General features: G+C 42.6%; 1 protein-coding gene across 3 annotated transcripts in view; it reads right to left on the reverse strand.

The window, feature by feature from the left end:
• Window positions 1-1,133: 1,133 nt before the first annotated feature.
• Window positions 1,134-15,604, reverse strand: part of CLIC6 (chloride intracellular channel 6) — a 55,681-nt gene continuing 41,210 nt past the window's right edge. For all 3 annotated transcript variants that reach the window (XM_039540757.1, XM_039540767.1, XM_039540776.1), the window contains exons 3-6: window positions 15,036-15,161; window positions 11,083-11,189; window positions 6,299-6,480; window positions 1,134-3,355 (exon numbers count right to left, since the gene is read on the reverse strand). In XM_039540757.1, the coding sequence (XP_039396691.1) occupies window positions 3,194-3,355; window positions 6,299-6,480; window positions 11,083-11,189; window positions 15,036-15,161 (577 nt within the window). In that variant the 3' untranslated portion in view covers window positions 1,134-3,193. The remainder of the gene's footprint in view (window positions 3,356-6,298; window positions 6,481-11,082; window positions 11,190-15,035; window positions 15,162-15,604) is intronic.

Raw genomic sequence — 15,604 nt, forward strand, 5'->3', positions numbered from 1 at the left:
AAGAAACACAAAACAAGAACTTTTTTATTTTTACAGTTACCCTGTAGCTGAGACCACACCTTTTCACAAATGTATTGCCAGAGCACTACCCAGTTCCCTATTAAGTTTGTTCCCAAATAAGTGGTAAGAGTTTTTCTCTGTTGGTTGTTTGGTTTGAGCTTTTACAAGAACGCTTGACTATGCTGCACTGATGTCCCATAAATAGAAAAATTAAGCACTGAAAAGGGCAGCTGAATTAAAGTAGGTAAATGGGGGAGGTGGAGTTCCCAGGCTAGGGCATTTCCTATGTGTAGGATAGTAGGGCACAGCCAGCTGTGGGGAATTTATTAATTCCCCTTGCTAGTGCAGGAGGGAGGTTTATCCCACTGGGAGGTGAATGTGGTCATGAGAAGATGGATCTCTGAAGGGGACTGGCACTGAGGTGAGGTAAGTGATGTCTTATCCCTCCCTCTGGGATTTGTTTAAAGCAATCCTTTGCTTTGGCTGAGGGAAAACAGGTGGTTGTTGTTGTTGCAGTGCCCCAATGAGCTGCGTGGAATCCTTTCCTGCCCCAGCTGGCCTGTAACAGAATATGTCTCTCTCATTCTGCTTTTAAAGCCCATCACAAACATGAACGCTTCATTTGTTGCAATCTGGTATATCATTTATATGTATGGGACATAGGATTGTCCCAGAGTGTCCAGGAATTAAAAATTCATCTTTAATTAAAGATAATGTCGTGTGATGAAACCTCCAGGAATTCATCCAACCAAAGTTAGCAACCCTAATTGGACAGACAGCCATAAACCTCTTCCTCCAGGTGGATGGGAGAGGCACATGGGAATAACAAAAAAATGATTTCAGTCTTATACAGGGCCAAAGCCCCTCCATCTCACTTCATAATGATGTAGGATTTTAAATATACATTACTTTCTACATATCCAGGGCACGCCCCCTTTGGCTGAAAGGAATGAGACTGCAGGCTCAGAAGAGCACAGGGCACAAACTTGAGGGTGGTTTGTGTTTAAGTGAGGGCCCTAGATGACCTTAATGCAAAAAAAAAAAAAAAAAAAGTAAAGCACATACAATATTGCTATACAACAGGCTATATTACATAGTAATGTTGAATTTCATATTGATTTAAAGGTGGATAACAGATGATAGTCTTTACTGATTTAAAAAAATGTAGCTAACACAGTAAACCATTATCAGTTGAATCAGCAATAAGCCACACACTTCTGAGCAGCAAGACTGGGGATTGAATCCTGAAATTGGGTCTGTGTGTGCAGATCCTTGCAGCTGTGTGGGACTGATTGCAGGACTGGGCCTAAAATGTTCTTCCAGTTCTTAAAGACAAATCAAGGTTTTGTTAATTTCATCTTTCTCTCTCAAAATCCAGGCTAATGATAGACTGCAGGTAGTCAGGAAACTGGCACTGAAATAAACACAGGATATTCCATTTACTTATCAATTTGTGTATTTTCTTTTCAAATTTGTAAGGCATATGAAAAGATTATATAGAATATATATATGTATGTTGGAAAATACAAAGCAGCAGTTAGTAACATTTGGTGAGTGATTGCTCAGCTATCAACCCCAATATTTAAGTTCTGTACTGCAAAACAGGTTTAAGTGTCTGTTTTCTCTAAAGAAAGCAAAATAAAAATTCAATATTTAACTTTAAAAATAACTGTGATACAAGATATGCATCAGAACTGAGTATTTTTATCATTAAACAGTGCAGACAAAGTATACCTGAAAACTGGAAATATACAATCAAGTAAAACGTGTAAGAAAAGCAGATGTCTGCTTGATATGGAATAGGTCATCTATTCTAAAATAGAGGGTTGTGTTTTTTTTCTTAGCTATTATATTAGACCCTTTGATCTATTTCATATCCATCTAGTATGCATAGATCTACTGCATCTTTAAATACATATAACCCTATCAAAAATATATTGTGCAAAAGCATCAGAGACTGACTCCCTGGTGACCATAGGGATAACACAGCTTTGGTAGCTAGTCTGGTGCTCTTGCTCCCAGGCAAGTGCAGGGGGTGTGGTTTGCACAGATTGTGCCTCTGAGGGCTGTACCAGCAGAAAGCAGCCTCTGTGGCTGTAGCCCATTCATGTTCCATGGATCTCCGATGGTATGTTCCCTGTTCCAAGGGAATGGGGTATTCTCACTAGTAGTGGTTGTACAGCACATTCTGGAGTTCCGTCAGGAAGAAGAAAAAGGCTACCTCCTAAATAGCCCTCCTGCCCCCATATTCATTGCTTTCCAGTACCAAGTAGGAGTTGAGGAGGGGGCCTCCATTCAGCAAACGAGGCAGGGAGGTTTTCCCATTTCCTCTCCCAGTGCAGGGGGCAGGACCCCTCTCTTTTCACTTATATCAAGTAACTTTATTGCATAGTCCACAGGTCAGCTGCAATATTTATTCCTCTCCACTTCTAGGGCAGGAGGAAGTCCCATGGGTTGTGCAGATCTTAGAGAGATGAGGGCTAGACATATACAGAATAGGGACTTGTGCAGTGTGGGAAACAGGGTTTTTGTTGAGCTGATCCGTAGCTCCCTGGCAGAGAGAGATGTTGCTTTTGAAAGAGGGAGTTGGTTCCACATCAAACCAGATCTTTCTCCTGGATAAAGCAGCCTGGTGTGCAGCCAACAGCAATAGTGCTGTCTTCCAAGATTTATGCAGCCCAGAAGGTCACAGATAATTTCTGTTAGGTACATCTTGAGAGAAAAATGTTCCTCTGCCTCTCAGACAAATCTCTAGGTCAACTGTCAGTTTTGACAATAGCGCTGAAATAAACTGAGAAATTAGGGGCAGCAATAATCACACTAGATGTTTAAGAAGCAGGGAATATTACTCTCCAAATTAAGTATTTTTACCATGAGTAACCAGCCACATTGTAATAATTGTGTGCCTAGCCCATTACCGTAATTTCAACAAATGTTTGAATTTTGATCTGATACCTTTAACACAGAATGTGTTATGCACACACACACGTGTGTGTGCATGCATGTGTATACACACACATAAGCAGACATATATACATATAATTTAAGAGTGAGCTTAATATAATGCAAGAAAAGAAAGGATTGGCTAGTCACAGAATTTAAAATTAAGCTGCATAATGTACTCTGTTTTTATCTTGGTTTGTTCCCATCCAGCTCTCTGAAGAAATGTAGAATAGAGATATCTTTTAATCCATCACTTCATTCTCTTTGCAACATCCAAATATGCAAACTCAATTTCTCGATCGGCAGGACAAGTATTTGTGAATTCATCTCTAGCATAAGCACTGTTCAAATATCTCCAGATCCCAGTCATTTCAGGTGGAAACTCAAAATTCCTATATTTTTTTGCCACAACCTTAAAAAAAAAAGAAAAAAGATTGCAAAGGCATGAGCTGTGTAAACAAAGTGCACACAATGTTTGTAATCAATAGGTTTCTTCAATTCTTCTGTTTTAGCAATCCATTTTTGATGTTTTAAATTTTGAAAAAAGACAAAGAGGAGAAAGATAACAGATGTGGGGAGGCTGGTTAGTTGGGTATGTCTACACTATCCTCTGGATCGGCAGGCAACGATCAATCCAGTGGGGGTCGATTTACTGTGTCTAGTCTAGACACGATAAATCAACCCCCGAGCGCTCTCCCATCAACTCCTATACTCCACCGCTGCGAGAGGCGCAGGCAGAGTCGACAGGGAACTGGCAGCAATCGACTCGCCACGGTAAGTCGATCTAAGTACGTTGACTCAGTTACATTATCCATGTGGCTGAAGTTGTGTAACTGATTGATTCTCCTCCCCCCCCCCCCCCCGGCCCCAGTGCAGACCAGGCCTTAGAGAGGGACTGTCAAGTAGTTTAAGCTCAAAAATGTAGGTTTGGGGGTGAAAAGATTTTACAAAACCAAATAACTCAGATTTTTAAAGCTGCCTAAGGACTTTGGTTGCCCAATTCCCATTCATTTCTAACTGCATACCCAAATTCCATAGGTGGATTTGAAAAGCCCACCACCTATGAACAGAAATCTTTTAATAGATGTTTGGTTGATATTTTAAGGCAAAGAGCTTATTTGGAACATATACAACTTGTGACACATGCCAGTTTTAATTAATACTTACTTCACATACTGAAACTTGAGATAAAAGATATTAGAGGAATATACCCTACCAGAGGTGACCTAAAACCAAGATGGAAGCCAAATTTTGACTAAAAAATGCACATGCGTACTCACAAATGATGTGTCAACTGTACCTTCCCCTTCACTGAAAGATTTTGCCTGGTCAGGTAAAAGTGCAGCTCCTGAACCTCTGGTTCCTGCTACCTGACACAGCAGTCAACTTACATGGTCTTAGGCATTGACAGAAGAGGGCACTACAGAGAGAGTTCATTGCCTGTGAGAAGTACCGAAGAACTCACAGGTCAAATTTCAACCCCAAATTTGAGAAGGAATAATGAAGGAGTGAAAAATATTCAGAATCAGTCCATATATGGCAATTGGGTGGGCGCAGTCCCCACCTCAGGGAACTGGGCAGACTTAGGAAGGCATGTAAGGCCAGAACGTCATTGTGTGTGTGAGAGAGAGTTTGGGGAATCTGCCTGGCATCTTATGGATTTCATTTTGTTTTATGAGGAGGTGCGTAAGATATTGGGGAGACTTGGGGGGGGATCACCATTGGTCTTGGGGGGGAACAGCACTTGGGCCTAGGGCCATTGGACCTCATGGTTCCACAGCCCAAGAAGAGGTACTAGACATGTACTCTGTACCCTAGGAGTCTGCCAGAGAGGCTGGATGCTCCTCTGGCCCAGCAGACTAGGAAGCAGTTGGGATCCAGCAGTTGAGTCCAATAAAGCAGCCTGGGCTTGAATGCACAAAAGGCATTCGTGAGGGGTGGGAGCAGAGGAAGACCTCCCTCATAACTTTTAGCCCAATGATTAGGGTACTCACTTGGGATAAGGGAGACCCCTGCCTCACCTCAGGGGGAAAAGGGATTTGAACAGGGATCTGCTACCTCTCAGGAGAGTGCTCCAACCATCGGGCTATGAAATATTCTGATGTAGAGAGTCCCTCAATCTCACCTACTTAAGCTGTTGCATGGTGGATAAATAATGAAAGACTCATTGGAGCAGGGGGGCCAGATCCTAGGTCTCCCATATCCTCAGTAAGTGTGCTAACCACCAGGCTACAGAGTCATGTTCATGCTTGTACTCTCTCTGGTCCAAATGCCTCTTAGAGTGAAAGAGAGAGAGCGAGTGAGCACATGGGCCTGAAAAGGTACCACAGGTGAGTTAAACAACCAAACATGTCTTCCCCTGGTTTGTGAATCACTCTGGGGCTTAGGCAGAAGCTAGGCATCCAGAGGCCCACAGGGAGGCAACAGGGGGCATGCTTAGAGGCAGAAACATAGGTACCTAAGGAACTTTTACTGCAAAAACCTAGGCATCAAGGGAGATTAGGCACTTACAGGTTTCAGCAAGAGTTTTATGATCACACAGTGGTCCCAAAACTGGAACTAAGATACACAAAATAAGGACTTAGGCTCCTAACTCCTTTTGTGCATTCAGCTCCTTGTGCCCAGCCACAAGGAGAACCTTGGTGACGGCCATAACAATGTGACTGTAGCCAAGGCAGTAATGCTATCCTGTAATCAATAATAGCCTCCACAGCTGCCTAATGTGAGAGGCTGCAGAGCATCTATCTGCTAGCAGCAGCTCTCTTAAGGCTGGCCTACACTGGAGGCGGGGAGGAAAATCGATCTAAGATACACAACGTCAGCTACGCTATTCGCGTAGCTGAAGTCGAACTATCTTAATTCGACTTACCTTGCCGTCCTCACGGTGGCAAGTTGACTGCTGCGGCTCCCCCGTCGACTCCGCTTACTCCGCCTGCCGAGGTGGAGTATGGGCGTCGATTCGGGGATCGATTTATCGCATCTTGTCTAGATGCGATAAATCGATCCCTAATAGATCAATTACTACCCGCCAATCCGGCGGGTAGTATAGACCTGGCCTTAGCTAAATTATCTATTTTTAGATAGGTCATCTAACAAAAGTGTGGAATCCAGACATTAGGAATTACATTGTCAGATAAAAAATGGAATTAGGGCATTATGCTGTTGTTTGAGTAACCCCAAAGGATATTAGACATGCTAGACTAAATTTTATTCTGACTTACATTCTCACCCTGGGTTGAGATAGCATTTGTGTGTCTGTTTCAGTAAAGATGTGGGGTTTTTTTTTGTCATTTTTAAATGCACTTGTGCATCAGTGTTGCTAGTCTTTGCACATCATAGAAGAGAAAATCCAAACCTTAATGATGTGGAGCTTTGGTAAGAGGTTGCAGTCTGCTAAGGTGAGCTCATCTCCATCCAGGAATTTCCTGCTGGAAACAGTGATGTCTTCAGTGCTATAGGCATCAATTTCATCAGGCAAGGGGGTATTTAAGTAGTTATCCAGCCTCCTTAGGGCCTTAAGTAAGGATTTTTCCAAATCTAGATTAAGAAAAATAGAGATTAGAGAAAAGTGAACTGAGTTCACTCTAAAAGTAGAATAAACCCAGGAGATCAGATATTTCCAAACACTAAGCCCACTCACACTGAAGTCCTCCCATGCCAACCTCAATGCACAGGAAAAACTCTTGTCATATTCAAAAAGCTGCCCCTTATCCTAATTCAAATCCCTTCTGAGAACTACCTGTGCTATGATGGTTATAAATCATTTCCATCTGACATTAGTTAGGCAACAGGTGAGCTATGACTTGTTTTTTTTCCTAATCTGTTCAGTTTATTATTACCCCATTCTCTGAAAGCATCCACATCGTTTATCCGTTTCTGCCATTAATCCTATCTGAAATGTAGGCCTAGTCTATACCAGAAAAGGTTTGCCAGTATAGTTATACTGGTATAGTCAATAGTCACACTGGCAAACCAGCCTACTGTAAATGCAACTTCTGTTGGCAGAAGAGTGCTTTTTCTGATATAGCTCACGCTGGTTCCTCAAGCAAAATAAGCTCCATCAGTAAAAGCACTTTTATGCTGGTTTAACTGCATCTACACAAGGGCTTTTGCTGGGATAAAAATGTCATTAAAAATCACCACCAACATAACCAGTAATACTCTGGTGGCAAAAGTTTTAAGTGTGTACCTGTCCATAGAGCTCTCTGGGATATAATGTTTGTTAAGTACAGCTGCTGTATCTGTACCCTCTCTAGCACAATGGGGCCCTGATCCTTTACTGGGCTTGCTAAGTGTTAACGTAAAAGGGAATGCCAAAAGTGCTAGTGAGGTCAATTAGTAGAGAATTGCCAAAATCAGGTTTGATGTGGCTACACAATGGATTTATATTAAAGATGAATTTGGTTCTGCGATTCCTGCTGCTGTTTATTTACCTATTCCTCTTTACCCCTATTTAAAAAAGGTGTATTTATAAAAAACAAATACCAAACTAACAAAAAACCCAATACACCCTTCAAACCCCCTGAAACATACTTGAACATAAAAGTACATCACTTCAAAGGATTAGATTAGTGCAATTTAAAAAAAAGTTTGCCCTTTTTCTTTATTAGAGTGGTGGATGGGTGTGGGGAATGTCTGCAAATCAAACAAAAACTTATCTTTTTTAGTTTCTCTAGAAGACTGGTAAAACCAATTGAGTTGAAATGGTTTACAAAATATCTTTCTAGATACGTTTATACCAAATTTCAGCATGAAGGGTAGGGCTGATTGAGAACATTCAGTCAAAAGAGTTTGACAGAAAATTGGGTTTGCAACTAACAATTTTTTTGCGAAAAGTGTTCTCTTTCTGTAGAAAAGTTTGATTTTTCATCAAAAAAAATCAACCACCTGAAAATCTAAATATTTCAACCAAAACCCAAGATTTTGATTTGGAAATGCTGCCATGGTGCCTCCAAAGAGCTGTAATTTAGGGTATGTCTGCACTGCAATTAAAAACCCATGGCTGACCTTTGCCAGATGATTCAGGCTTGTGGGACTGGGGCTAATGGGCTATTTAATTGCTGTGTACATGTTCGGGCTCGGGCTGCAGCTCTCAGACCCTTCAGGTTGGGCTCCAGATGGAGCCCAAATGTCTACATCACAATTAAACAGCTCCTTAGCCTGAGCACCTCGAGCCCAAATCAGCTGGCATGGGCCAGCTGATTTGGAGTGGGTTTTTAATTGCAGTGTAGACATACCCTTTGTTGACTCATGTCTCCATTCTCCTCTATGAGCCAGGCTACCCAGACAGACTACCTCTCCAACAACAGAAAATGGGCAAGAGTTCACATGAATTCCCCTCGCTCTCCAAGAGGGAAGACCACAGTCCATCAAGGGAGATGTAGTCCTACCAGGGAGCCCAGCCTATAGAGGAAAAAGGGGTCATGAAGCACCTGAAATACAAATCTTATGAAGCACTAGGGCAGCATTTCCAAAAACTGTTCTCTTTCAGTTTTTAGCCCAATTTCAGTTTTGTCCCAATTATTTTGGTATTTGAATTTTTGCTAAAGATCATAATTTTCCAGGGGGAGGAGTGGAACACTTTTCGACCAGCGCTAAGGAAGAGCGAAAATACCCTAAGTGCAGAGGGACAGATTCAAGTAGGAAGCATTCCACACCACTCAAGCCCCCATGTCAGGATACCAGGACATTAAGGATAGAGGTGGTTATACTGAAAGGTGTTAATGGCTGACATCAAGTGAATCTTTGACCCACAGACAATCACAGGCCTAGATAAAGCTAATGGGGTATGCTAAGCACCTTTCTTTCAGACAGAGCAACTAAGCCCCTTTATGTAGTTATATAGCTGGAAAAAAAAACAGACGCCACAGTCCAAGGAAATGGGACACATGGCAAGGCCTGATCAGAAGCTAAGACTTGTGATTTTAGGGTTTCTATGATTTCAAATGTAGGAGTTAAGGGATTGTTTGTAGCTGTGTGTGTGTCAAAGGCAGAAATGCTTGGAGAAACCAGGGGACAGCAGAGAGAAGCATGACCTTGAGAAGGAGCAAAAACAGAACTCTTTAGGGCACAGAACTGATTAGAGAGGGAGACTTGGAAATTGTAAGCAAAGAAACTGCCTGATGTTGTAGGTTGTTTCTATTGTATTCGGAGAAACAAGACTCTGTGTACATTCTTTGTAAATAAACAGAATTGCACCAAAGAAATACCTGCTTTGTATCACCCATTTTTCCTCCCAACAGAAACAATCCAGCAAGGCCCTGAATATTGGCTAACAGCTCAGAGCAAGAGAGAGATGGTAGCAGGCACCTTCACACTGTGTGCGTGCCCCGCATGATGGGTGGTGGGCTCCTCACCACCTGACACAAGAAGAGAGGTGTTGAGGGAAGGTTCAGCCATTGGATCCTTGCTTATATGAATGCAGTAGCTGGATAAACGGGAGCTCTGAATGAGGGATATGGCCATGTAGTCCCTTAGCATGCTGCTAGGCTGGGAAAGGTGCATTCCAACCCTTGCTTGGTTTCCCACTTAAAGCTTATTGATTTCAGCTTTGTGAAGAGGAAGGGGAGGGGATTTCATCCACAGTGAATGTAGATGGCTGGTCCAGAGAGTGAGGAATTTCTGTCAAATTCTCATTTACCTCTAGGCCAGGAAATGTTATGACCGTTTATAGGAATATGTACCATAATTCCATAGTCTTAGAATAAATTGTAATTATTTGATTTTAAAAAAAATTGCACTGGCATAAGAATTCCCACATTTTGGAGCTAGTCAAATTGATTCAGAGAAATCCTAGAAGAGTCATTACTACACAAATAGTACTATTCCAAATTAATTCTCTTAGCTATTTCAATTTCACTGTCAAAAAAATTAGAGTATATTATACTTATTGTGACAGAGCTCTGTCCTTGTCTCAGGGGGTCCCACGCTTCCTGGCAGATTTCGCTAGCCTCAGAGGCTCACTGTGACCCTCCACATAGCCCTTCTTTCTCTAGAGGCAAGGGTCACAGCCTACTGAGCCATTTTCATAATAAGCTAGCAAGGGAGGTGAGAAGAAGCAACCTTCCCGCACACAGTCTCTGTTGTCTCCCAGTCTTAGTGATTAATCAGGGGGGAGCCCGGGCCCATCCTCTACTCCAGGCTTCAGCCCAGGGACCCTAGTAGTAGCAGCTATGGTAGCTGACTTTTTGGAAATAGGACATGTGCAATTCCCTGGGCCACTTCCCCACAGCAGCCCCCACTTCCTTAATATCTACTTCATGGTTACCTCAGGGCCTCCTTCCTTGCACCTGATATGGTTTGTACTGCTTAGTTTATCCAACAGTACAACTTCCTCCTACATCTCCTGACACATGCACCCAACTAACTAACTGGGAGGCTTTTAACTGGTTACAGCCAGCCCCTAATTGGCTTCAGGTGTCCCAATCAACCTAGCATCCTCCCTGCCTTCTGAAAAGATCTTAATTGGCCCCAGGTGTCTTAATTGACCTGGAGCAGCTGCCATTTACTTATCCCAGTAGCAGGGATTTGTTTAGCCTGGGGCTAATATCTGTCTCCCACTACTTTTCTATAGTCTTCTGGCCTTGCCCCGTCACATTATATATACTTACTTAGTATGTTCATTTCATTAAATTTATACCACTTCTTTTAAAGTTGAAGAAAAAAGCATTTGCTTTTTTGTATTCCATTCATAGGTCTGATCCTGCAAATTCTTAGGCACATGCCTAGCTTTTTGGACATAAGTAGTTTTACTGAAGTCAGTGGAAATACTCACCTTCAGCAAGTTAAGCATTTGCAGGATCAGGGCCTTGAATACTGTTCAGTCAAGCCATTGTCATATGGGGAAGTTTGTTGACAAAAACAACAAACTACTAATTCTTTCTTTCACCATAGTGCATATGTGTTGGTCTTTCTCTTTAACACATTACCCCCCTCTAGAATCAGGATCTGCAGCTTTTCAGAGCTTCCGTGTCCTGGAAAGCCATAGATAGCTTTTGCTTAGAATGAGTCCTTAGTGCAAATACAGATAGGTTTTGTTACTCTAGATTGAATGTTAGTGGAAAACTTTATGTTGTAATTATGTAACTCCAACTCATTCCAGTTATCAATGGTAATGATGCAGAGATTGCAGGTACTTACTTTCATTAGCATCTTTTCTTGTGTTCTTTATGAAAGCAGAGAATTTTGCAAACACGTCATTTCCTGCAGAATTAGATTCAGGGTGCTTTGGCCCAAGTTTGGGGTACCTGAGGAATTAAAAATACAGAATGTCATACAACAAGCAGCTTCTTTAATGACATTCAGCTACTTCTGTATTATATGAACAGCAGTTTATTCCACCCCATTGTGAATAAAGTATGGCTAAGTATTTTTCTTAGGAAACATTCCTAAAATGGAAACCACTTAGACCATATACAATAAATACTGTGTCAAATGTTTTTCAATTACCCCTAGTATCCAGAAGTTTAATTCTATTTCTTGCCATAACTACTCATCAACTTTCATTATTTTACAACTTGAAGAAAATGAGGGAAATCTCAAAGCACAAATATAGAGAAACAGTAGGTTATTATAATGGTGTGGAGGTCCTTGCATGAGCCCTCTGCACTAGCGTGAATTTCACTCTTTGAGAATTACTGTACTAACATCATCAGTACAGTAACTCCTCACTTAAAGTTGTCCTGGTTAACGTTGTTTTGTTGCTGATCAATTAGGGAACATGCTCGTTTAAAGCTGTGCAATGCTCCCTTATAACTTTGATTGGCAGCTGCCTACTTTGTCCACTGCTTGCAGGAACAGCAGCATGTTGGAGCTAGTGGTGAGGGCTTGGAACCAGGGTGGACTGGCAGCCCCCCTATCTGCTCCCCGCTGCCCTAAGTTCCCTGTGTGGCAGCCGCCGAGCAGGCTATCAATTGGCGGGCAGCTCAGCTGTCCCTCCCCCCACTGCCATGGGCTGCTCCTGCCTTCTGCCTTGGAGCTGCTCCCAGGAGCCTCCTGCTTGCTGTGTGAGGGAGGAGGGGGAAAGAGGGGGGCTGTCAGGGTGTCCCCATCCCCCCTGCTCCTGCCCCCCATTTACCCCATCTCCATAGAGTAGGGTGACCAGATGTCCCGATAAAATTGGGACTGTCTCGATTTTGAGGAGTTTGTCCCACGTCCTGACCAGAGTACGGTCGGGATGCCATTTGTCCCGATATTTTGTTTCCTGGTCTTTGGCGGCAATTCGGCGGAGAGCCCTTCAGTCGTGGATGGTCTTTGGCGGTACTTTGGTGGCGGGTGCTTCTGTCTTTGGCGGCAAGGTTTATTACCCCCCGCCAAAATACCGCCGAAGACCGTCCACAACTGAAGGGCTCTCTGCTGAATTGCCGCCAAACTCCCGGACGGGTGAGAGTTTAAAAAAAAAAAGCCCCCCACTGCAGCGGTCCCGATATTTTCCCCTTAACAACTGGTCACCCTACCATAGAGCAGGAGGGAGACACAACAGGGCTCAGGACAGGGGGAGCTTGCTGGCAGCAGAGGCTGTCTGAACTTGCTGATCTACTTAAAAAGGCAGCGTACTTGTAGTGGAGTCAGCGTACTTAAAGGGGCAATGCACATCTCTCTCTCATTCTCTCACACACACAGGTGAGAGTCTCTGTCTGCCATGCTGTCTCCCCTCCCTCCATTTGTGCTGCCTTGTAGAATGTGAGGCTACATTAACGTGTTAACCGTTGAAGGCTGAGCTGACTGCTAGTTCATCATTTAGCAGTAAGGCATTCTCTGGGAAAAATGGATATAAACTGGACACTAGGAAGTTTAGACTTGAAATTAGACGAAGGTTTCTAACCATTAGAGAAGTGAAATTCTGGAACAGCCTTCCAAGGGGAGTAGTGGGGGCAAAAGACGTATCAGGTTTTAAGACTAAGCTTGATAAGTTTATGGAGGGGATGGTATGATGGGATAGCCTAATTTTGGCAATTAATTTGGCAACTGATCTTTGATTATCATCAGGGAAGTATGCCCAGTGGTCTGTGATGGGATGTTAGATGGGGTGTGATTTGAGTTACTACAGAGAATTCTTTCCTGGGCGCTGGCTGGTGAGTCTTGCCCACATGCTCGGGTTTAACTGATCGCCATATTTGGGGTTGGGAAGGATTTTTCCTCCAGGGCAGATTGGCAGAGGCCCTGGAGGTTTTTCGCCTTCCTCTGCAGTATGGGGCACGGGTCACTTGCTGGAGGATTCTTTGCAGCCTGAGGTCTTCAAACCACAATTTGAAGACTTCAATAACTCAGACATAGGTTAGGGGTTTGTTACAGGAGTTGGTGGGTGAGATTCTGTGGCCTGCATTGTGCAGGAGGTCAGACTAGATGATCATAATGGTCCCTTCTGACCTTAAAGTCTATGAGTCTATATCCCACCCTCTTCCACCCATTGACTTCACCACTTCAACCAAGCTTCACAATCATCATAGCTGTGAACAGTATTAAATTGTTTGTTTAAAACTTATACTGTGTATAGGTGTATATATAATATAGTCTTTTGTCTGGTGAAAAAATTACCCTGGAACCTACCCCCTCCCCACCCCCATTTACATTAATTTGTATGGGGAAATTGGATTCACTTAACATTGTTTCACTTAAAGTCTCATTTTTCAGGAACATAACTACAACGTTAAGCAAGGAGTTACTGTATTGCTAACTTCAAGAGATCAAAAATAGTGAGTCGGGGCCTCAATAATCATGAGATTAAAAAAATAATAATATTGTGGCATTTTAGGTCAGTCTCTTGATTTTTGAACTCCCCCTTGTCCTTCGCCAGGGTGTGTGCATGTGACAATTAGTGTTGCCCACTCTCCCACATGTACTGGATAAGGTGATTTTGGCCCCTGCTGCAGAAGCTCTTACCTGCCCAACAATTAATCCTGTCCTCCAGTCCCCCCATCAGTTCTGTCCTCATCCAACCCCCCTCAATTCAGCCCCCATCAGTTCAGTCCCTCAACCCCCATCATCAGTCCATCAGTTCAGTCCCCATTGACCCCCACTGCACTCAGTTTGCCCACCCAGCATTTACTGCATCTGCTCAGAACCCACCATCAATACACACACACAATCAGCACCCCTGCAGCCTCCAGGCCATATTTCAGCCCTACCAGCCTTACCTCTGCTCCTCTTAGGGTTCTTCTCCTTTCCCAGGCCTAGGGTGGGCTGCAGTGGGGTCCCCTCTCCTATTTCCCAGTCTGGCAGTGGGAGCCAGGCTTAATTTTAATTAGAAATTGCATCTCTCACCATCAATTCATGAGAGTTGGCATGTCTGCATCATAACAAACTTGCAGGATATCATCAGTTGATTAGTGCTATAAAGGACAGTTCCTATTGACTTAAATTGGCACAGGAGTCTTTTTATTGATTTCAATAGGTGTTGGCTCAGACCCTTTATTAACTCTAGAAAGCTGCTATTTTTGCCATCTCTTTGAAAAGGAAATGTTGATACTGAAATTGCAGACAGTTATTGCACGTTACACAAAGCAAATTAGTAGTTAATCTCCATTGCATGGACTATAAAACCAAATAATTTCTGATGACTTGTCCTTAACTAACAGCACATGCAGAGAGCCAGATCCTTGGCTGGTGTAAACCAGCATAGCTCCATTGAAATCAATGGACCTGTGCTAATTGACACCAGCTGACGATTTGGCCCAGAGAAAATACTGCTGGAAGAGCAAATTTAAATAGCGATTTTTTTAACATTGAAAAAGTTTCTTTAATTGACAGTAATTGTGTCCAAACCTGTGAGGTGCTGAGCACTGTCAATTCCCATTTACTTCAGTCACTGGGAATCGAGCAATCAACATCTAACACTCACAATCTCACAGGAACAACATCATTATGCTAGGTCTCACTTCTGCTTCCAGTACAGTCAACAGCAATGCTCATTGAGTTCAATCAGAGCACAATCAGACTCTCTAATATAGTTCACATATATATATTTTAAGGCATGAAAGTGACCAAGGACTTGATCCTGCTGTCGTAGAAACCAGTGGGTATTTTGCCAGGGAGTGCAGTGAAGGCAGGCATGAAGGACTAAAAGCAAAATATGACACGCAAGAGCACAGTACCTTGGTGGTGTTAATTTTTCCTCTAGGAACTCCTCAATCTTATTGACATCAATTTTCACTTCACCATCAAAAGTCATGAAGGGAGGGTTTGTTCCTGGGGCTAGATTCTGTAAGTCTGCAGGTTTTCTAAAAGGGTACAAACACCTTGGGTAAGTAGCTATGTGAGAGACATTTTAAATTCCTACACTTAATAGTATACTGATATTATTTAAAGCAAATAAAATAGGTTAAATTATCCTTGCAATTACTGGGTAAACATGGACAAATCACTTCCCCTTTTCTATCTCAGCTTACCTCTCTGTAAAGGTAAGAGGTAACCTCCTGCCTCATAGAGATGTTGTGAGCATTCATTAGTATTAATTAATTAATATCTGTTTCATGCATTGACCATATAGAACATGAGTCTCCTCTCACACCTATTTTACACCATGTTAACACCATGGATTTCAGTGGAATTATTACCATTTTACATCAGTTTAAATCAGATAAAAATCCAGCCTATAAAGAGCTATGAAAATACCAATTAGCTGTATAAATAATGTGAGTCAGTTTGCATGTGTATTTCAAAG

Source organism: Mauremys reevesii, linkage group 1, assembly GCF_016161935.1.
Source record: "Mauremys reevesii isolate NIE-2019 linkage group 1, ASM1616193v1, whole genome shotgun sequence".
Taxonomy (NCBI): Eukaryota; Metazoa; Chordata; order Testudines; family Geoemydidae; genus Mauremys; species Mauremys reevesii.